General features: G+C 41.8%; 1 protein-coding gene across 3 annotated transcripts in view; it reads right to left on the bottom strand.

Moving 5' to 3' along the window:
* MOSMO (modulator of smoothened) overlaps nt 1-24,553 on the bottom strand; it is a 47,656-nt gene that overhangs the window by 5,989 nt on the left and 17,114 nt on the right. For 2 of the 3 annotated variants that reach the window (XM_004586804.2, XM_058680265.1), the window contains exon 2: nt 4,602-4,814. In XM_004586804.2, the coding sequence (XP_004586861.1) occupies nt 4,602-4,814 (213 nt within the window). Of the gene's footprint in view, nt 1-3,620; nt 4,815-24,553 lie in introns of those variants that run through there. The other variant, XM_058680266.1, reaches the window with a different exon arrangement.

Below are 24,553 nucleotides of genomic sequence, written 5' to 3'. Positions count from 1 at the left end.
TATTAGCCTTAAAAAAGGTCTTTTCCAAACCTACTAAATACTCACACATCATTCTTGCCCACAAAGAACAGTACTTAAGGACACTAACTTGTGTGCTCTAGGGATTTAAGTTCTGGCTTTATTGATTTACTAGCTGTGCAATCTTATGTCCTTGTCTTCCTTCTGAAAATGGGAAAAATATTAGGAAGATGAAAAAAAAAACCCCCAAAGCCCTTGCATAGTGCCAGGTTGACAGAAATGCTCAATAAATGTTGCATGATGCTGTTATTGTCATTGTCATCACTCTACCCGTTCTCTGCTCCTCTCGGTAATAACTGGGTAGGATGGGAGAAAAGGTAAGTATAAACAAACAATTACCATCTATATGAACTAACATCAGCTGGAAAAAAGAATCTCCAATTTCTGGAATGATTAGCAAATTGTCAGAGTGGTTATTTTTTACAATGGGCTATGTTCCTTAAAAACAAAACCCAAACAAAACAAAAAACAAAAAAACAAGGCTTCTCACTACACAGAAAGCTTAAGTGGGGATGGGGGCTAGGAGGAGGAGAGTGGGAAAGGCATTAGAAAACTCAGTGTCTGGGTAGTTACATGCACAGAGCAGGATTGCAGCAAACAATATGCTCCCCTGTGCTATCAAACGTTCCTTTTAGTGAACACGAACTACCTGCAGTTAGGCTAACTTTCCTCAGAAAATATTTTTACTTTTTTGAGAGCATACTGGTCAAGTTTTCATACAGTTTTTAAAATTTTTTTAATGATACAGAATGTGAATACAGATTACTGTCACTCTCTATGAAAAGTTGAAGCTTTCCATCCGCTAAAAGAGAGATTTTGCGTGAGATATTTTATTCAAATAAAAACCTATCCCCAGGCCTGTTGAGTGAGCACTGGATATCAGCTGACACTTCTATGTTTTGCAGGTGCTAATCGACAGGATTTATATGGAGTCCTTAATGGGCCTCTAGAATTCTTTCCTGGATGGAAGGGCTCCAGCAACACAGGAAAAAGTAACATTTGCAGAGTAATACACCAACTTGACATGGATTCTTTCAGCCACTACTATTGAACAAACGGAAAACTTCAGGCATTGAAGTTTATGATTTTTGGCCTTTTGGTCATTAACAGCAAATAACCATTAGTGCTGCCAACCCTCATTTGTCAGTTATCTGCCACCAATTTCTAAAGGTCCTTATGACCTAACTTGGTTTGGTGACCAAATGAAGCCACAATCTACATAGTTACATACAATCTAATAAAACACAGTAGGTGAGATTATTGTTTTAGAGTCTTCTTAATGCTGACTAATCTCAAGGAACTTTAAATTTATTCATTTTGCTAACTGATGTGTCAACATTATGCCTTCTTTCTTACTTTGACTGTTAAAGAGAAAGTCATTCTTTATAGTGGAGTACTACTGACTATGGTTAGAGTGTAAGATTTTTAAAACTTAAATATTTCCCAGATTGGAAGGAAAAGCTTACTGAAATCTGAAGGAAGCAATAAGCCCCTATTGAATCTATCCCTAGGCTTTAAATCTAAGGAGTTAGGTTATTGTTCTAGAGAGATTCAGTGCAGGTGGATGAGTTTTCCTTTAAGCTACTGAGGACTATGAAACTGCTTTAGATATTACGTTAGATGCTATTAATGCTGACAGTATCATCCTTTGAAGGTTAAGTTCTGAGTCCTAAGTAATCTTGTAGAAGACTTGAACTTCATACTCTTCATGGCAGATTTGGGTGACAGAATAAATCAGATGAACTAATGGAGAAGCTTCTAAATCAGGTTGGAAAAGGACAGTCAGAACTGAAAAAGGGGAACTCATTTTGGTTTGTTCTAGCCCTTGCAGGCGTATCCCATCACCTAGGGCTCGCTTCTGTGAAATGCTTCCTCAAGGTGCACAGCCATCAGAAAATGCTCCCCTTTTCAGGGGCTGAATGAAACACTAGGGGGAGCCCAATCCCTTCCAGAACAGCCGCCCCAGTTAACCAGCTCTGGGCAGAAAACCAGACCAGAAGGAAACTGTTTTTACTAACATGAAATTCATTCCCTGATGTATTAAGTTAACAAAGATCAAGGTACAGAAAGTATAAAATTTTACAATGTATATTTATAAAATACACACACATCCCTATGTTCTCATGTGTAGAAACCTTCTAGTAGGAAACTCCAGAAACTAGTTAACAGCAGTCAGATGGCAGGGTAATGAGGCCACAAATGAGACTTTTCACATGACTAAACTTTCACAAGCTTTGAGTCACATATCATATCCACATATTACTTCCAAAGTTATTTACCTTAAAATAAAGGAAAAATATACTCTATTTGGGGCAACCACAATGTTAATCTTTCTATCAAAGGGAAGTAAAAACCAAAGATAATCCTAATTCTTTCCCCTTTTTGGGTCCAAAGAACCAACAGCTCCTTAATGTTTTCTTTGACTCATACTACTTCACTAAATTATGATTTAGATCTTTGGTATTCAAAGTATGTCTTCCTAAATTTCCACTAAATCCAAAAACCAAATGCTTTTTATAAGTTGTTTATTCCTTAAAGAATGAGTGCTTTCTTGAAAATGACTGTATTTGTGAATTAAAAATAAAGAATCAGGAGGCTAGTGCTGTGGCAGAGCAGGTTAAACTGGCACTTGTAACACCCATAGTAATCTTATATTGGAGTGTTGGTTCAATTCCTGAGCTGACCCAGTCCAAGCTAGTTCCCTGTTAATGCCCTTGGGAAAGCAGGGGATGATGGCCCAACCACTTTGGTGCCTGCCACCCACACTGGAAACCTGGGTGAAGTCTCAGTTTCCTGGCTTCAGCCTGGCTAAGGCCATGGCAGTGCAGCCATTTGGCAAGTGAGCCATAGATGTCTCTCTCCTCTCTGTCACTTTCCTTACTAAATAAGTGAGTACCTCTTTAAAAATCAACAAAAAACTTATCAAAGATAATCAAATTATCTTTAAAGTCTTAACCAACACCATTTAAGTTAGCAATCTTGTCTTTACAACTGCTTCCTAACTCTACTCTCTAAGAAAGAACTACCTGAAGGCCTGTGATGTGAGAAGGATCCTCAACCTGTTCCATCTTACTTATCACATGTAAGAGAAGCTTTCTGATGTCAAATGCACATAATCTAAGTTTAAAAATTAGCGGGCCCAGCATGGTAGCCTAGTGGCTAAAGTCCTAGCCTTGCATACCCAGGATCCCATATGGGTGCCATTTTGGTGGCCCCACTTCCCATCCAGCTCCCTGCTAGTGGCCTGGGAAAGCAGTCAAGGACGACCCAGAGACTTGGGACCCTGTACCCACATGGGAGACCTGAAAGAAGCTGGCTCCTGGCTCCTGGCTTTGGACTGGAGCAGCTCTGGCCATTGCAGCCACTTGGGGAGTGAATCCGTGGACAGACCTTCCTCTCTGTCTCTCCTCCTCTCTGTATACCTGACTTTCCAAGAAAAATAAATAATTCTTAAAAAAAAATTAAAGGCAACATAGTTATAAAATTAACAAAAGAGCCAAAAGTATACCCATTGTTTCACAGAGCGATAGAAACCTCAGAACACAGACTCATGAAGAGAAATCACTATCCTACAGTCTTTTTGGGAAAAAAAAAACTTAATAAGGATGTTTGAGACTATTATCACAATCATACTGTTTCTAAATGAAATTACCAAGTGAAAGTAAACTGAGTCACAACATTTACTTTTCAAGCGTAAGGAAACCTGAAGTGATCTCAGGGCATTAAGTTCAATGCTAAATCCCACAGTACTTTGCCTAGGCACTGCCATCCCACAACTTTAGGGCAGGGTTTCTCTCATCAGCGGTACTATTGCCAGTACGGGCCAGACAGGTCTTTGCTCCGGGAGGCTGTCCTGCGCACTGGCAGCACTCTGGATGCCAGAAGCTTTCTCTGCAGTTTGAACTATCAAAAACATTCTTGCAGATATTGCCAAATGTCTGTTGGGCTTTTAGAGAGAAGGAAACAAGCAGGTAGAGCAACTGAAACAGCTTTTCTTTGTGCATTTTTGTTTCCTTTAACTTGTGATAAGCCTCAACGTGTTTTGAAATGAAATCAGTTTTGCAAAGTGTAAGAGAACGTGTAAATACAAAAAATTTACCATATCCTTAAGCATAGCTTAATGGAGTAAGAAATGATGATAAATATTAAATAGTCCAATATATGTTGATTTCTTAATGATCACAAAGCATTACACAGCAGAAACTCAAAACTGATATGAAAAAGTGAATCTGATTTATGTATTTTTATGTATTTTTCTAGACTTTTTATTTTTGATAGACAAACCAATACCTTCAGGAGGAGGAAAAGAATGAGGCTGTTGGTAACTTGAATCACAAACCTGGCTTATGTCACAAGTGAACAAAAGTAAAATTCATTAAAACAGCATTTCATACAAAGCAATTAATGTTGCAGATGTGTTGGTCTGGTGAGCATTTCCGAAGAATTGACGGTCTACCTCTCAGCCATATGCCAGTGCTGCTCTTTGATGCTTATGGAGTCCTTTTGATTGATTCTTGATTATCTTCACAAAAAATACCCGTGAGATGCCTTCTATACAAATTTAGTAAGCATGGGTTACTTACTTCCAGTGAATGCTATCCATCGAGCATATTTTGTAGCTTCTCTCCGCCAGTGGGAAGCCACCAGCAAACCGCATGTGACAGTCAATGAAATGATTCCCATGATGATAAAAAACAGTGTGGTGATCCACTCTGGGGGAAGCCGAGGAGGGATGCATGTCCGATCTCGTCCATGGATTGTTTGACACTGTCGCACAAGGCCCACAGTGAGTGCTCCTGAGGAGATGCAAACAGTTGGAATACTTTAATGGCACTGGCATATAGAGGGAATTTTCCCTGCCACTTTCCCTTTCGTCTTTAGGCCTTGCTTGTCTCACTCAACCACTGAATTCCCCTTTATCTGTTGAAGTTCATAAGGCAGCCACCCTAGGCTTAATGTACAAAGTGAACATAATTTAAGAAAAGCAAAGACTTGACAAGAATCACAAAAGGCAGCTTTATTTCTCGGAGTATGAGGCAGGCACCATTCTAGGAGCCAGCGAAACAACAGCAAGTAAACAAGATAGATAAGGCTCCTTCCTGCTTACATGAACTTGGGATTTTTCTATTCTCAGATTTTACTGTGTATGACTTTACTTTTTAAAATTTATTTTATTTTATTTTATTTGAAAGGCAGAGTTACAGAGAGTGGGGGAGGGACACAGAGAGAGATCAGTCAGAGCTGGGCCAGACGGAAGTCAGCAGCCAGGAGCTTCTTCCAGTCTCCCATGTGGGTGCAGAGGCTCAAGGGCGTGGGCCATCTTCTACACTCCTTTCCCAGGGAACATTAGCAGGGAGCTGGTTTGGGAATGGAGCATCTAGAACATGAACTAGTGTCCAAATGGGGGCCCTCATTATTTTATTGTAACTGAGGATAAAAAGACATTTTTACAAAAGAGAAGATGGGCTCCTGACGTCCCATAGCAGGTAAAGCTGCAGCCTGCGATGCTAGCATCCCATAGGGTGTCATTTCACGGCTGCCATACTTCTGATCCAGCTTTCTGTTAGTGGCCTGGGAAAAAAAGCAGAAAATGGCCCAAGTGTTTGGGCCACTGCCAACTCACATGGCAGACACAAAAGAAGTTCCTGGCTTCAGCCTGGACCAACCTTGGCCATTGCAGCCGTCTGGGGAATGAACCAGGAAATGGAGAACTTTCTCTGTCTCTCCCTTTCTGTAACTCCAACTTTTAAAACAAATACTCTTTTGAAGCATAAAAAAAATGTACTTTTACTTTTGGGCCCGGTGGCGTGGCCTAGCGGCTAAAGTCCTCGCCTTGAACGTGCTGGGATCCCATATGGGCACTGGTTCTAATCCCGGCAGCCCCACTTCCCATCCAGCTCCCTGCTTGTGGCCTGGGAAAGCAGTTGAGGACGGCCCAATGCTTTGGGACCCTGCACCTGTGTGGAAGACCCAGAAGAGGTTCCTGGTTCCCAGCTTCGGATCCGCACAGTACCGGCTGTTGCACTCACTTGGGGAGTGAAGCATCGGACGGAAGATTTTCCTCTCTCTCTCTCCTCCTCTCTGTATATCTGACTTTGTAATAAAAAATAAATAAATCTTTTAAAAAAATGTACTATGTAAGTCATATTCTTCCTCTAGGTATTTTTTCAAGTCAAAATCCAGGAGCTTCTCTACCAAAGTTGAGATGAATTAGTTTACAGAACATACTTTATCTGCTTTCCCACTAAGAAGAATGATTAAAATGTTACTTCTGAATAAAACTGCTTGTTTCCCCTTGTAAGAGCAATGTGTAGATGGGAAACAAGTTAGCAAAAACACACTAACAGAAATTTCTAGAGCCATTGGAAACAACAGATTTTTACATTTTTCAATCTGTATTATTTTCTCAACAGGAATACAATTTCAAAATAACAATAATAATTTTTGAAAAAAGGCTTTGAGTACAAAACCACAGCCCTTGTGATGAACAAATGCCTTCTAAGAGAAGTCAGAGTTCCTAGGACCACACACTGGGAAGCTGCTGTGGCGGAAGCAAACCAGGGTTAGATCCGCGTGCAGAAACATCATTTGTGGGTAGGTGGGGCATCTGGAAGATGCTTTTGTACAATCTGTATCTTTCTAATGATACTTAAAAAAAAATAAAGCAACATGGCGAAAGGAAATAAGAGGAAGAAATTAGTTCTTTTCTCACAAATGAGTTACAATCTACTTTCCCTTTGTGGCTAAGTCTCAATGTAGCGAGAATGAAAGTAGTACTTTTTCTCCCAAATCACCCAATAATTATGCCGTATACAGGTGCAAACAACATTATCATTATGGGATTGTCATGGACAGGATGAGGGAAGAGAGATGACAAAGTGGTGGACCTCCACTACCTGCCATCCACTATGTCTCCCCTGCTGCTTTGAACTGAATGACTTCATAGGCCAAAGAGACATACCTCAGTACCCATTTCTGAACTGCTAACCTTTGAAGTTTCAGTTACTGTATGCAACCAGAAGACGGAATAGAGTAGGGTGTGTAGGAACCAGAGTGTTGTATGACTGTTCTTACAGTGAATTACTAAAGAGTTTCCTTGAAAAAAGAGAGAAAAAAAAAAAAAACAACACCGGTGTCTAATTATGATAAGGCATTTAAAATTTTTATTTTTATTTGAAAGAGTTACAGAGAGAGGAGAGACAAAGTGATTGATATTCCGTCTACTGGTTCAATTCCCAAATGGCCAGAGCTGGGCCAGTCCAAAGCCAGGAGCCTGGAGCTTCTTCTGAGTCTCCCACAATGGCACAGGGGTCAAAGCACTTAGGCCACCTTCTGGTATTATCCCTGGCGCATTAGCAGGAAGCTAGACTGGACGTAAAGTCCCAATTGGGACTTGAGCTGGTGCCCACATGGGATGCTAGCATTGCAGGTGGGGCTTAAATCCCTACACTACAGAACCAGCCCCTGATAAAGCATTTTATTGCAAATTCTGAAATGAAGACATTCACAGCAGTGCCCAAGAACTCCCAGCAGAAAACTATTCCTAGCCAATCAGCAAAGATTTATAATAAATTATCCTTTTGTTATCACTGTTCCATTTTCTTTTTAAGCATCATCTTTAAAAAATTATTTTCATTATGTATGAAAGGCAAACACAGAGAGAGAGAGACAGACAGACAGACACACATACACACACATAGATATGGAAAGAGAATCTTCTACCCAATGTTTCCCTCCCTTCAGACCCCCAACAGCCCAAGGTCCAAGCCAAACAACAGAACACCACCCAGGTCTTCCACATGGGTGGTAGTGACCCAAGCACGTGAGCCATCACCTGCCGTCTCCAGGGTGCCCATCAGCAGGATGCTGGATTGAAAGCAGAGTAGCTGGGCAATGGGATATGGGATGCAGTCATTCCAACCAGCACCTTTAACCACCATACAACAAGAAGAAACTGCAGGCAACAAAAGACCTGACAAAATTCAACACTGTGGACTCTTAGCAGCAGTAACTTAAATGTCTGTCCTTCAAAAACACTCCTGAGGGGCCCAGTGGCGTGGCCTAGCGGCTAAAGTCCTCGCCTTGAAAGCCCCGGGATCCCATATGGGCGCTGGTTCTAATCCCGGCTGCTCCACTTCCCATCCAGCTCCCTGCCTGTCGCCTGGGAAGGCAGTCGAGGACGGCACAAGGCTTTGGGACCCTGCACCCGCGTGGGAGACCCGGAGGAGGTTCCTGGTCCCGGCATCGGATCGGCGTGTACCAGCCCGTTGTGGCTCACTTGGGGAGTGAAACATCGGATGGAAGATCTTCCTCTCTGTCTCTCCTCCTCTCTGTATATCCAGCTTTCCAATAATAATAAAATCTTTGAAAAAAAAACACTCCTGAGTATCTTTATGCTGCCTGCCTCTCTCTTCATTTATGGACACCGTAAGGAACATTAGGGATGAAATTTAACTTAACCTTCTGTGCCTGGAAGCTTTCTGAGTAGGGCTGCTTTTATCTTCTCCTGCTGGCATACTATACCACGGAAATACAAACAAAACAGGAAGAAAACGAAAATTATAGCTATGTCTTCTACGAGCGAGCTGGAAATTACCTGACAAATGTTTGATGTTAAAACAAGTGCTAGGGCCTGGCACTGTGGCACAAGTGAGTAGTTAATGTCTGTAACATCAGCATCCCAAGTGGGTAGTGGTTTGTCTCTGGGATGCTTCAGTGTAAATCCAGTTCTATGCTAATGCACCTAGGAAAGTACTGAGGATGGCCCAAGTGTTTGGGTTCCTGCCACCCACATAGGAGACCCAGAAAAAGCACCTGGCTGCTGGTTTTGATCTGGCCCAGCTCTAGCTGTTGTGGCCATCTGGGGAGTACACGAACAGATTAATATCCTCTTTGTCTCTCCCAGCCTAACTTTGACAGAATGTAACTCTTTAACCACACACACACACAAAGAGAAACTTATACCATGTGTTTATAAAATTCTTTGTCACAACACATCAAGAGCAAGCATTTAGCAGCTCTATTCTGGAAGAAAAGAAAGCTAATGCTAATCAACAACCATAAGGTATATAAGAAAATTGACACACAAACATTGTTTCAATCAAAAACTCTACTAAAATTCGTTTTTAAGATTCTAAGCCAATAAAATTTAGATCATAGTCACATATTTCCCAGCAAGCAACTAACTGGTAAAATCTGTGGGGAAGAATCTCATGCTGTTACTAGTAAACCTTGCAAATTCTGTGCTGTTAGCACTTAAACGCTCACCAGTGCACTATATCCTGCCTGTAGACTTCAATCCATCACTCCCATTGTCAAAATCTTTTATCTCTCCCTAATGCTTACACACATTTAGTCTGCGTTACAAAATCACAAACTTGGTTTCCAGGTAGTTTCTTTTTATCCAAACAAAACATCATCTTTTCAGAGGAGGAAACTGCACCTTGCAGATCAATGGAAAATAACAAAATGGCTTGCAGCAGTGAGTATAAGGCAGGAATTAATAACCACTTGATAAGTTAAAGGAATTATAAACGAGTTAAAATGAAAGCCACCCAGCATTAAGTAGGCTCTTCCATGCGACTCACTCATTCTAGGTTCCTACAGTACACTGATGAGGTACAAGCTCAAGCACCCACTAATCCTTGTTTGATAGAACAGGTATTTTGCCTCTTGAAGACCAATTCCATTCTCCAAATAACCAAGCCATCTTTACTGTTCAGCTGTTTCCTAGGCAACCAATCCAGCCAAATAAAAGATTTGCACACAACAAAAAGAAAACCAAACTAGGAATACAGCATCCAACATGTCTCTTAGAATCTTGCCTGTGTACCTGAACACACAAAAGAAAATGTCACGATCAGTCTTACTCCATTTAGTGGAGGGGGGAGGGTCCTAACTAGAGAGGCTTTGGACAACCATGTACAGATCTAGACGCTGCTGAAACAACGTAGCACAGCCAGTCTGAGCATGTCTGCTGCCACAGTGAAGATAATTACAAGGCCTATCATCACTACTTGTAAAGAGGTGTCCCACAAAATCTGTAACGCAGCAGCTGTCTTTACAGAGCCAGAGACCTGTGTGAATCATACCAACCTGGCCAGAGTTATCCCATGTGGGGTTAGACCTGAGCAAAAGCAATGAAAGTAAAATTTGCAGTTGTCTCCTCCCATTTCCCTGTTAAGTTTTCCTCCTACTCACAATGTTTCTCTGAGGGATCTTCCCTGTCAGCTCTGGATATTGTAATCAGTTGGCCCAACCTGCTGTGGATCATCAGCTCTGCTTTTCCCGAGGTTCTAAAAATCTCTTCTTGGACAGACCACAAATGCTTTATTTCAAATCTCTTAATGATTGAGAAACTACTGGCATACCAACCTTCTCAACAGAATTTGTAATTAAGGAAGGGACAATATTTTAATTTAATTGAAATGATGAAATTTCACATTTCAGTGACAGTGAAGTCTGGGACAACAAGGAAGCATGTGAGGTTAGGAGGTGAGTGCCAGCCACCAGAGAGGGAGCAGGAAGGCAGAGATGCACACTTCTCTGGGTAAGCCCTAACCTGGAGCTCAAATGCCAAAAGAGCACAAAAAAGAAAAGCCTACAGTTGGGACATAAACCACCGCCCATAACAGATGCTGGTGCTTATAGACAGAAGAATAGCTAATGGAGCCATCGTGGCAGCCCCTAATGTGTCCCCTTCTTTGGGGACAATTTACTTTTCCTGTAAATATATTTCTGTATCCTTACACAGCTTGTAATTTTTAGTGGAAATTAGAAGTTTTAAACAATGTTGTCACAATGAAAATTCTTTCCTTCCCTAGGATTTGTTGTGCCTCCTGTTTGCTTCTTCCTGGAAAAACTCTGTATATCCTGTTGGATTTGGCCTCTGAAATCTCATGTTTCATTAGTTTAGTAGTTAGCTAATGTTTCAAACAAGCCCTCTTTAAATGCCTTGAACTATTAAGTCTCCCAACCTATGTTGGAGAACTTTCTCTCTCTCTCTGTTCCAGCTGGCAATTTCCTTAGTCCCCACTTCTATTTGCACAGAATCTCAGAGGCAGCTGCCAGTGATATATTAGGGCCTCACAGGTTCTCTCTGAGCATATCAACAGCCCTGAACATGTGTGTAGCCTGTTACAATTCCAGGAACAGGTAGGAGCTTTTCAAAGACTCCAATGAACATCCTTCCTATCTATCTATCTACCTACCTACCTACCTACCTACCTACCCACCCATCATTCACCCCAACTGGTAATATAACGTAAGCCATCTGTCATGTTGAACAACTAGCTGCTGGTTGCTTTCAACAAATACTATGGAAATAGGACAGAGCAAGTTCTAAATATGTCAAATTAAGGCAAGCCTTGAAAATGGAGATTTTCTGTTAATTGAATTCTAAAATGTTCATAGAATATTCTATATGTAGGATTTAAATAAAATGTACTAACTAGATTTACATTACATATACACTGACGTTTTCGGTCATGTTGAAGGACATGTTATGGATTTCAAATAAATTATTAGTTTGCCAAAGAAATTAACAGTAAGCCAAAATAAAGCAGTTAGAGTGAAAATGAATTTGAACTGTAATTTCTATGCCACTTCAGTTAGGATAGATATAAAAAAAGAGACGTTCAACAGACTACACTGGATGTGGTACTAGAAACCCAATTACTGGGCCTGGTAGCTAAATCCTCGCCTTGCAGGCCCCAGCATTCCATATGGGGCGCTGGTTCATGTGCCAGCTGTTCCACTTCCCATTCAGCTCTCTGTGACCTGGGAAAAAGGTAGAGGATGGCCCAAAACCTTGGGCTCCTACACCTGCATGGGAGGTCTTGAAGAGGCTCCTGGGATTGGCTCCGCTCAGCTCTGGCCTTTATGATCACTTGGGGAATGAACTAGTGGACAAAGGAACTTTTTGTCCCTCCTTCTCGCTGTGAATCTGACTTTCCAATGAAAATAAATCAAGAAAGAAAGAAAGAGACAGAAAGAAAATCCAACTATTCACTTAAATAATCTCCATGTTTCGTATGCAATACTGAGCTGCCTTAATTAGGTAATATAGGTCAAGAGAATAAAAATTAAACATTTGGTATGCTACATAGTTCTGGTGAATATAAAAGTACCACAGAATTATGTGCAAATGGACCCAGCACGGTAGCCTAGTGGCTAAAGTCCCTGCCTTGCATGCACCAGAATCACCATATAAGCACCTGTTCTTACCTCAGCAGCCCCTCTTCCCATCCAGCTCTCTGCTTGTGGCCTGGAAAAGCAAAGAGCCCAAAGCCTTGGGACCCTGCAGTTGTGTGGGAGACCCAGAAGAAGCTCCTGGCTCCTGGCTTCAGGTGGGTTCAGCACCAACCGTTGAAGCCACTTGGGGAGTGAATCAGTAGACGGAAGATCTTCTTCTCTGTCTCTCTCTCTCTGTATATCTGACTTTCCAATAAAAATAAATAAATAAATCTTTAAAAAAAAGAACTATGTGCAAAAGTATTTTAATAAAAAGGTTACACATTAACAACTCTACAGTTTATAGACAATCAGCAGAAATAAATACATAATGTAGCAGATGAGACCAGCTTTCAATTTTGTGAAATTCCTGGCCAAAAAGTTATCAAATTCGGGAATTCAGCAATGAAAGGCATCTCAAGTCATCTGTCCTACTTTCCCCAAACTGGGTTTTGGAGAATAATCAGGCCCAGGGAGAGTAAATGATAAATCTAAGGATACAAAGTAACTAGCAGTGCTGAGGCTAAAATCCAGATTTTCAATTACTCACTTTAAAATTATCCTCAGCTAACTTCTGAATACCATTCATTGAGGAAAATAGATGAACAGCATTTCTAAAAATACTTCCAGGAACATTCAGATTTCTATCACAGCACACTTCACTACAACTTTTTAAGCACACTGAGAGTGAGTCTAAGAGCAGCATTCACGGGAGGTCAAATACAGCAAGATGATGTTTTTGGGTTTCTCCTGTCAGTTTACAGGAAATCACTCCCTTGGAATCTATTTACTCTAAAATGCAGCCTAAATTCACACTGGCCACTTCCACTCAGAAATGTTCAAGGAAAACTGCCCAAAGGATCCTCCACCTCAACTCAAGTTTCTTCAGCCTTACATTGAATAGTTTCATAGCACTGCGTGAATCAAAAGAGAATGTGCACCAGGGACTTAGAACAAATGTCCAGCGCAGAGTAAGCACAGTGAAATGTGGATTATTATTAGATGATACATTGATGTGACACTAACAATAAGTACTTTCTGGTGCTGTGTTGTGCAACAGCAAACTGTGGCTGCTTCTGACGCCACCATCTCTTATCAGTGCTGGTTCAAGTTCAGGCATAGCCACTTCCAATCCAGCTTATTGTAACGTGCTTGGAAAGGCAGTGGATGGTGGCAAAAATGTTTGGCCCTCTGCCACCCATGTGGGCGATCCAGTTTCTGGTTCTTGTATGTTACAGCCTTTTAGGAAGTAAACCAGTCTCAAATAAAAAGCTTAAACAAATCTGTTTTAAAAAGAAGAAATTCTTTGGAAAAACAGTGGATGCTTTCACTCTAAGAACAAGATTCCTCATGGGACTTTCGAGAACCTTGTTTTCTTGGGATTAATGAGGAAACAAAGGTGTTAAATCTATGTAGATCTACTAAAATTCTAAAACTTCATCAGAATGTAATATTTCAGAGCCATGACAGTATAAGAAAAGCAAGTATGACCCTGACAAAAGTGTGAGTTCTGTGCCATGAGCATGGCTCTTTAATTTCAGAGGCAGATGGGTTTAAAAGTGGAGAGCCCTGGAGAGACAGCAAAGTTCTGGTTCTAACAGCTGCTCTTCCACTTCATCCGAGAGAGGTGCTTGTATTCCCACTGTAGTTATATTTGGCTGCAGAGTGAAAATGTAAGGTGATAGCTTCCACAGTTTTCAAAATCAAGGAACACTACCTAAGCTTTTGCAGAACATATACAATCAACGCCTTACTAATATGTTTACAGACCTAATTGTTACGGCATTGAGCGAATCCACATATGAAACAGCTCTTTCGAGTAAAGTGAAACCAACCAAGAAACCAAAAAACCACAATAGCAAGCATTTACAAAAAAAAAAGATAGAGCAAAGATACTTGGCAAGAGGAAGATGGTTACCAGATCACAACAGGAAGTCACAGGCAAAACAACTGGGGCTGTTAGGAAGCACAACTCTCAAAAAATCTAAAACCTGTTACTAAAAAGCATCCAAGGGTCTAGTGTGATAGCCTAGTGGCTAAATCCTCATCTTACATGCGCTAGGATCCCAAACTGACATCGGTTCATGTCCCAGCTGCTCCACTTCCCATCCAGCTCCCTGCTTGTGGCACAGAAAAGCAGTAAAGGACGGCCCAAAGCCTTGAGACCCTGGCCCAGCAAGGGAGACCCAGAGGAGGCTCCTGGCTCTTGGCTTCGGAATGGCTCAGCTCCAGCTGTTCTGGCCACTTGCAGAGTGAAGAAGCAGACTGTAGATCATTCTCTCTCTCTCCCCCTCTGTAAATTTGACTATCCAATAAAAATAAGTACATCTTTAAAAATAAAAATAAATAAATAAAGTGTACAGAACACCAGTCATGAACTTCAAGTTTGTGTCTGGACAGCCCCTCTCTTCTCACTCCATATTAGAGATCATCTCAATTAGGCTTACTGATTCGATGATAATCTATATGGGCCAATAACTCATAAATTTACCTTTAGTTAAAATATTTCTTTTAAGTTGTAGATTCTTCTTATTAACTCCACTCGTTTAGCTCAGAGGCATGTCACACTTATGAACTAAATCTCTCCAAACCTTCTGGTGCCTTCTAGGTGGTACCACAATTTACCAGCTACTCAGGCTTCTTAACTCCTTTTTCTTCTAACCCCCAGAGCACCCAGATCCAACTTCATTAAGTGGAATCTACATCCTAAACAAATCTCTTCTCTCCATCTGCACATCAAACACTGACCCAAGTGAGTGTTAATTCCCTGTACTCAATTCCTGTCCTTTTCTAACCTTTCTTTTTCATACTAATGACTGGGTTTTAAAGATGAAATCTGGGTTTGTCCCTATTCTCGTCCCCCCCACTCCCCTGTACAACTTTGTTCCACTGGTTTTCTTTAGTTCCTCAATGCACTCAGTTCGTTTTTGTTTTGTTTTGTTACTTTTTTTCATTTTTATGATGTTTACATAGTTGATCATCGTGGTAAGAATTGAGGGTAAGGAAAAAGTGGGTGTGATAATCATTTCGAAACTTTTTTTTAAAAAAATTCATTAAACTACCAAGTTATAATTCAATGTGGTAAGAAGATTTCAACACAATGTACACAATTGCCCAATGACTGGCAGTGACGTCATGGCAATGGTCATAATTACACAACAATTCAGATATCTGAGCATTCAAAACATTGGGAAAATTACCATTCTTCAGTTTTTGTCAGCCTCTAAATACCTCTATTCATTCTTTTTCTTTATTACATTTCATTTTATGACACAGTTTCATAGGCTCTGAGGTTCCCCCAACCCCTCCCTGTACCCTCCCCCATGGTGGATTACTCCACCTTATTGCAGTATTACAGTTCAAATCCAGTCATGCTTCTCTCATTGCAAGCATCTTCTTCCCATATCTGGGAAAAGGGGTGAGAGAAGGGGAGAAGCCTCCCCCAACTTTCCAACCGCCCCAGTACCTGGGGATGGGGAATGGTCACCCGATATCAAACCACAGTCCCTGATGTGGCACATGCTCCAGGGTTTCTACCCAAGTGGTTGAGATTGTTCTGAAAATTGCACTGGGTTCTTAAGTCATTGCCTTTACACTCGTTTTTCCTTTGTGCGCTAATTCTTGCAATTCCTTTTATCCTAGATTCAAGTGTCATTTTTTAAAGCAAAGACTTCCCTAGTACCTTCTTCCTCTTATAGGTTCTCATATTTCTTCTTTTATAGCACTTAAGACAATTGCATTTAGTTCCATGATTTTTTGCTTAGGATCTCCTTGAACTGTTACACTATAAGCTCACTATGATCAGTATAATTTTAATTACATGTATATCTAAATGCAAAGCATTGTGTCCAATAAGTATTATAAAAATTTTAATAAGCTGCTGTCAGTATACTCTGTGTAATTTTGTTCTATTATTTCAGAACCCACATGTTTTACAAAACATTTGCATCTAATCCATTACGATATGTTTTAGGTAACATATTGCTCCTAAATGAATGATACTATTTCATATAACAGTAAAATGTAAATATAGACATACTCAAAATGCTTTGTCTAATTTGAAAAAGGAGAGAAGGAAGCAGCAATTTGAAGAAAAAAAAAGAGACTATAGCATTGATAACGACTGTCTGAATCTACATCCCAATCAATAGGCTATATTTATCAAAGCAAGTTTTAGAAATGAAACGAGATGGAGGCCAGTGTGGTGGTACAGCAAGCTAATCCTCTGCCCTGTGGCACTGGTAGCCCAGGTGGGCGCCAGTTCACATCATGGTTGTTCCACTTCTAATCCAGCTGTCTGCTGATGTCTTGGGAAAGCAGTGGTGGATGACCTGAGTCCTTAGGAACCCAGGCTTCAGTGGGAGACCTGGAGGAAGTTTCCTGGCTCCTGGCTTTAGATTGACTCAGCTCTGCCCAGTGTAGCTATTTGGGGAGTGAAGCAGCAGATGGAAGACCTTCTCCTCTGTTAAAAAAACTGCCTCTGTTAAAAAAAACTTTTATATGTTGTATATAAACTAAAATTGAAATGTAAGTGAGGTGGTCACAGAAGGTGGCTAGGAACTCGCATTTACTTTTAACATATTGGTTACTCATTACTATGTCAATTAATTCCATAATGATGTAAGTTTTTGCTGATGGTATGTTGGAGCTTTCAATTGACTGGGATGATACTGTGCTGGCTCTGTCTTCAGACCAGAGAGGGTATACCTAAGAAGCCGTTGAACTTGACTGGACAATAAGATGCTGGACTCTATGTTTGTATATGCTTGCAATGGGGGAATCTCAACTGAACTTGAGCTGTGGTTATGCAACAAGGTGGAGGAATCCACCATGGTGGGAGGGTTTGGGGAGGGGTGGGGAGAACCCAAGTACCTATGAAACTGTGTCACATAATACAATATAATTAATGAATTAAAAATAATAAATAATAAGAAAAAAACTGCCTTTTACAACAATTCAGAACTGTTGAACCATCAGAACCACTTAAGCAGGACCCTCAGAGCATGCCCCCACCTCAGGGACCCTGGAATGGTTCAGAGGCTTTATCCCCCACCTCGTTCTCTCAGATACAGAAGAAAAAAAGAGAATGTGAAAACAATGGTCTCACCCACTTTCTTCTAGCCCTTGACCCTTCATGCCCTAATGAATTATGTAAAAACCATCCAAAAAAATCTGGGCCAGCCGTCTACAGCTCCATCTTTTCTACTGAGGAGGACGAGTTCTCATGGGTGGATCCAAGGACTGGGGCCAAGCAACCTGGGTCCCGCTAGACTCCCCTCTCCCCTGGGGGGTTCACGGATCCAGCCCCCCATCAGGCAATCAGGTAGGTCCCCTATTTTTAATTACAAAATTATTTGTGAGAAAAAGACACATGGCACACACATACACAAACATACATACAAACTCTGATCCACTGATTCTCTCTCCCACAAGCTTACAATAGCCAGGTTTAGGCAGAGACCAAAGCCAGGTGTGACCAATTCAGTCCAGGTCTCCCATGTGGGTGGCAGGAACCCAGTGACATGAGCCATCCCTGCTGCTTCCGATAGTCTGTATCAGCAGTCAGCCAGGGTCAGGAGCAGAGCCAGGAGTCATTCCAGGGTGGGATGTGGGCATCCAAACCACCAGGCCAGATGCCTGACTCCCTCATTATTCCTTTCTGAAATCACCTCATGCAGGGGTCTGATATTTGTGGCATAGCATGTTAAGCTGCCCCCGGCACACCAAATCGAAGTTGCCATTGCACTTTCTGACTGTCCCACTTCCAGTCTAGCCTCCTGCTGATGCAGCTGGGAGAGCAACGGAAGATGGCCTCAGTGCGTGGGCTCCTACCACCCAGACGGGAGATCTACAAAGAGTTTCAGACTCTTGGCATTAGCTTGGCCTGCCTGGGCCTTTCTGGCCATTTGGGAAGTCTATCAGTGGAGGAAGATCTCCATTACTTTGCCTTTTAAATAAATAAATCTTGAGGGCAAAAAAACCCTTCTCTGATTTATCCTTTTGTCTCTTTTGAGATAATCAACATCCTCGATTTTGTCCTATTAATTTCCTAGTTTATAGTTGTGCTATATATTTTCCCTAAATGACATTTCGGGATTTTTTTTTGTCTTGCTGAACTTACTATAAACTGAATCTTATTATATGTATTCTACCACAGCTTGTTTTTCTTGCTTGACAGGATTTTTTTACAAGTTGATTATTTACTTCAAAAGTAAGGGGGACAGAGATCTTCACCCTCAAGGTTACTTTCCAGATGCCTGGAACAGGTAGGGCTGGGCTAGCCCAAAGGAGGAGGCTGGAACTCAGTCAGGGTCTCCAATGTGGGTGGCAGATTCAACCACCTGCACTCTGTCCAGCTGCTTCCTCAGCACAGGAGTTAACAGGAAGTCAGAATGGACAGGGGAGCTGCAACTCCAATGCAGACACTCTGGTATGGGATAAGAGCATCTCACCTGCAAATCAACTGTTAAGACAAACACCTGCACGAACAGCATTCAGATTTAAATGATTGTCTACAGCTTTCATTTTGAGCATTGTATTCTAAAATTCTACTCTGAACATCTGAATTATTCCTAGGGGGTGTTGCTGTTGCTCTGTGTCTTGATCATAAATGGCACTATGGACACTTCTGTCTCCTGAAACAACAAGTTTCTCCAGAATCTGTAAATATTAACAAGGAAGACAGTTGTGTAAGCTATAGATACTTACATCAGTATTTTTGTTTTGTTTTGTTTTAAACATTTATTTATGTTTGTTGGAAAGGCAGATTTACAGAGAGACAAAGCTCTTCACTCCCCAAGTGGCCACAATGGCCGGAGCTGAGCCGATTTGAAGCCAGGAGCCAGTTTCTTCCAGGTCTCCCACATGGGTGCAGGGTCCCAAGACCTCAGGGCCATCATCCATTGCTTTCCCAGGACACAAGCAGGAAGCTGGATGAGAAGTGGAGCAGCCAGGATACGAACTGGCACCCAGATGGAATCCCGGCGCATGCAAGGCAAGGACCCAAGCCATCAGGCTACTGCGCTGGGTCCAAGTATTGTTTAAATGTACTAGTTAATACTAAATTGCTTTCCAAAGAGGTTCTACCAATCTAGTTTTCCGGCAACAATATATAACTAAGTGTTCCAACTGATCTGTATCCCTGCCAACACAAGATATTATCTGCGTCTTGGTGTTATATTGGTATATTCCGTGTTGCCTCTCTCCTTTGTAATAATAACTTTGTAGTTATCTACCACCCAGATATATCATATTCATATACCAGATTCATATGGTTTCCTAATGAAGAAACCAACCCCCAGGCCCGGTACAATAGCGTAGTGGTTAAAGTCCTCGCCTTGAACGCACCAGGACCCCATATGGTTGTTGGTTCTAATCCCAGAAGCCCCACTTCCCATCCAGCTCCCTGCTTGTGGCCTGGAAAAGCAGTCGAGGATGGCCCAAAGCTTTGGGACTCTGCACCTGTGTGGGAGACCCAGAAGAAGTTCCTGGCTCCTGGCTTCGGATTGGCTCAGCTCCAGCCACTGTGGCCACTTGGGGAGTGAATCATTGGATGGAAGATCTTCCTCTCTGTCTCTCCTCCTTTCTGTATATCTGCCTTTCCAATAAAAATAAATACATCTTTTAAAAAAAGGAAAAAAAAACAAACTCTCCAGCATTGTGCTTTATCAGATTATTTCCAGTCTTTTGCTGTTTCCAACAATACTGGACAGCCTTTATCTGTTATAAAATTCATTTTAAACATCGAGGTGTAGTCATAGAACAAAAAAACTTAGAAATAAAATGCTGGGGTTACAGAGCACTAGCATGTGTATTTGGAATTCTGGCAGATGTTGTCAATTTATTCTCCATGGTAGTTCTATCAACCTATCCCTAAATCTCTCAACTTATTCTCATTTCATCACATCCTCACCAATACAAGATTCACCAAACCTTCTTAATTTCTGATTATAGTTTTAACTGGTACTTGTATAGTGTGTATTTGTTTTGCCACAGAGACTTAACGATATGAAGGGTAATTTTCCTATCATCATTTATTCACATTCCTTGGCTTTTACTGAGCTGTTGATATTTCATTTTTAAAGGCTCCTTAAATAGCACAGAATTAGCCATTTGTGATTTGAGCTATAGATGTTTTAGTCTGTCACTTCTTATGTTTATGACAGTTTTTCTATATGTAACAATATTATTTTTTGCATAGAGTTAAATTTACCAATCACATTCTTTATGGCTTCTAGGCTTTGAATCACACTTTATAAAAATTTTTCTCTCAATCTAATATAATATTAATAGTTTATGTTTTCCTCTACAGCCTTTTCCTGTGCATATATGAGTATTAAACAAGGCAGCTATGAGACTGAACTCAACTGGGAAAATAAGATCTTGGCTTGAATTTTCTCTACAGTGGGGTTTCTCAAACTACATAGCACAGACACTCAGGACTAAACACATCTTTACGGTCGAGGCTGTCCTATGCAATGTAGGACTTTCAGCAGCATCCCACTTATCCATTAGTGACACCAGTAGTGTCTCCTCTCTCAACACCTATGACAACAAGAAAAACAAGTCTTGAGGGGGTGGGCATTGGATACAGCGGCTGAGGTGCCATTCAGGACACCTGCACCCCATACTGGAGTGTCAGCTACTCCATGCTTTCCACTCAGCTTCCTGCTAATGCACCTGAGATGGCTGTGGATGCCATCAGTCCAAATACCTAGCGTTCTGGCTACTTGGCTTATGCTTGGAACAGCCTTGGCTCTTCTTCTTCTTGAAGGCTTATTTATTTTTATTGCAACATTTATAGAGAGAAGGAGAGAGGGGGGAAAGATCCTCCATCCACTGATTCATGCCCCAAGTGGTCACAATGGCCAGAGCTGAGCCAATCAGAAGAAAGTAGCCAGAAGCTTCTTCAGGTCTCCCATATGGGTGCAGGATCCCATGGCTTTGGGTCGTCTTCAACTGCTTTCCCAGGCCACAAACAGGGAGCTGGAAGCGAACTGGAACAACCAGGATATGAACCAGCGCTGATACGAAATTCTGACTAATGCAAGGTGAGGACTTCAGCCAACAGGCTCCGGTACTGGAGCCTTGATTCTACAGCAACCTGGGGAGTGAACCAGCAAATGACAAACGCTTTTTGTCTTTCTTTCTCCCTTTCTCTCTTTCTCCTTCCTGCCCTGCCCACCTTTCAAATAAAGAAATTTCTAAATAAATAAATAAACAAATAAATGCGACTTTGACAAATGGGGTGGCCCCAACTACCCCTGGTTGAGAACTCATGCTCTACAGGTTTATCTCCAGTACTTCCTTTTAATCATGGAGATGACTGAACCCCCCAAATAACATCTAATTAAATTTAACCAGAAATGCTTTTCTCAAACAGGGGAATCATTTTATTTTCTTTCAAAGTTTAACTGGGGGTGGAGAGGCAGAAGCTAGGACTTTGATAGATAGAGATTGTATTCAATCGACTTGGGGAGTTGCATCTTTCGCTTTTATTTACTTTTTATGTTATTTGAAAAGCAGAGAGAGAGATAGAGATACTGAGATTGATCTTCCCTCTGCTGGTTGATCCCATAAATGCCCACAGACTGAAGCTGGCAGCTTGACTCAATCTCTATCCTTCAATGTGGGTGTCAGGAACCTGAAACTGGAAACAGAGTCAATACTGAACTCTAGCTGCTCTCATAAGGGATTCCAATATTGCAAGCAGCAGCATTTTTTTTTAAGATTTATTTTTATTTGAAAAGCAGATTTTTTTAAGAGCAAAGAGGATAGTGAGAAGGTCTTCCATCTGCTGATTCACTCCCCAAAGGACCATGATGGCTAAGCTGATCCAAAGCTGAAAACCAGGAGTTTCTTTCGAGTCTCCCACGTGGGTGCAAGGGCCAAGGACTTGGGCCAGTATCCCCTGCCTTCCCAGGCCTAAGCAGGGAGCTGGATCAGAAGTGGAGTATCCGGGATTCTGATTAGTGCCCATATGGGGATTCTGGTAACACAGATGGAGGATTAGCGTGCAATGCCACTACACTGACCCCTGGAAAATAGTTTCGATTTTCAGATAATTTTGCTGTATTTGGATATTTTCTTGGTGATGAATGATAAGTATTGGACACTAGTATGCATCTATACTTGGGAAAGTCTGCAAAATCAGACCTAAGAGAATACCAAGGCTCAATGCATTCATAGCAATTTTGACCCAGAATGAAGATAGAACAGTACAATTCCACTTAGAATGTAAAATAACATGATAAGTGATACCCTTGGGGTAGGTGTTCTTCAAACTTAGAAACAGATTTCATTCCATGTGTGTGTGTGTGTGTGTGAGAGAGAGAGAGAGAGACAGAGAGAGAGAGAGACAGAGAGAGAAAGAACAAGAGAGCGCTCTCCCATCCCCAGATGGTCAGTTCTGGACCAAGCCAAAGTCAGATGCCTAGAACTGCATCTGGGTCTCCTACACAGGTGGCAAGAACCCAACTGGTCTAAGCACTCAGGTCAGTTTGCTGCCTTCTGGGACATACCATCAGGAATATGGATCAGAAGTAGAACCAGCACTCCAATATGGGATACTGGCATCACAAGTGGTAGCCTAACCAGCTGTGTGCCACAAAGCCATCCCCCAAATAACACCTTAAAAGCATTTAACAAAGCAATACCATTTTTCTGTCAGGCAAATTTAACTGTCCAAAGTTGTGGGCCAATTGCCTGCTAAACTGCATTTTGATGACAAAATTAATGGAGAAGTAACAGCTTTTATATAGAAGCACTGAAGAAGGGAAAAAGAATTTTTGCAAATCATAGTTAGAGCTTTTCTCCCCTAGACAGATGACAATGTCAGAAGACTCTAAATGGCAACACAATTAAGAAGTAACTATTGGTTGGGACCTGGCGCGATAGCGCAATGGTTAAGGTCCTCGCCCTGAACGTCACTTCCCATTCAGCTCCCTGCTTGCCTGGGAAAGCAGTAGAGGATGGCCCAAAGCCTTGGGACCTGCACCCACATGGGAGACCTGAAAGAAGCTGGCTCCTGGCTCCTGGCTTCAGATCAGCAGTTTCACCTGTAGCAGCCACTTGGGGAGTGAATCAGAGGATGAAAGACCTTTCTGTATTTCTTTCTCTGTGTAAATCTGACTTTTCATTACAAAAAAAAAAAAATCTTTAAAGTGGGCCCGGCGGCGTGGCATAGCGGCTAAAGTCCTCGCCTTCAATGCCCCGGGATCCCATATGGGCGCCGGTTCTAATCCCGGCAGCTCCACTTCCCATCCAGCTCCCTGCTTGTGGCCTGGGAAAGCAGTTGAGGACGGCCCAATGCATTGGGACACTGCACCCACGTGGGAGACCCGGAAGAGGTTCCAGGTTCCCAGCTTCGGATCGGCGCGCATCGGCTCGTTGCGGCTCACTTGGGGAGTGAATCATCGGACGGAAGATCTTCCTCTCTGTCTCTCCTCCTCTGTGTATATATGGCTGTAATAAAATGAATAAATCTTTAAAAAAAATACAATAAAGTAAACAGGATGTTATATGCAAATACTTCACTATTTTATTTAGGGAACCTTAATATCTGGAGAACCTATCTGCAGGAGGTCCTGAAAACAACTGTCCTAGGGAAGCTGTCCACACACATATATCTGTGTTTGACACAATGACTACAGACTGAAAACCTGAGATTGTAACAAAAAACTCCAGACCCAGTGTGATAGTTTAGTGGCTAAATCCTTGCCTTGAATGCAGCGAGATCCCAAATGGGCACCAGTTTGTGTCCTGGATTGCTCTGCTTCCCATCCAGCTCCCTGCTGATGGCCTGGGAAAGCACTAGAGGACGGCTTAGGACTTGATAGCCTGCACCTGCGTGAGAGACCCAGAGGAAGTTCCTTGCACCTGGCTTCGTATCAGCTCAGCTCTGGGCATTGCGGCCACTTCGGGAGTGAACACAGCAGATGGACCTTCTCTCTGTATATCTGCCTTTCCAATTAAAAAAAAAATGTTTTTTAAAACAGTAATTTAATTGAATCTTATGATTTTTATTTATGTTAAGGATTATTTATTTATCTGAAAGGCAGAATGATAGGGCAAGAAACAGATTTTTCCTTCTGCTAAGTCACTCTTCAGATGACTGTAACTAATGATGCTAAGCCAATCTGAAGCCAGGGATTCCATTCAGGACTCCCAAACAGGTGAGAGGGTCCCCCCGCACTTGCTGCCTCTCAGGTGCATTAGCAGGGAGTTGGATCAGAAGCTGAGCAGCCAGAACATAATCTGACACTCTGATACATGATGGTGTCCCAAGTGGTAGCTTAACCAGCTG

Source organism: Ochotona princeps, chromosome 24 (assembly GCF_030435755.1).
Source record: "Ochotona princeps isolate mOchPri1 chromosome 24, mOchPri1.hap1, whole genome shotgun sequence".
NCBI classification, from domain to species: Eukaryota; Metazoa; Chordata; class Mammalia; order Lagomorpha; family Ochotonidae; genus Ochotona; species Ochotona princeps.
The sequence above is the reverse complement of the archived record's forward strand: the minus strand, read 5'-3'. Positions and strand labels throughout refer to the sequence as shown.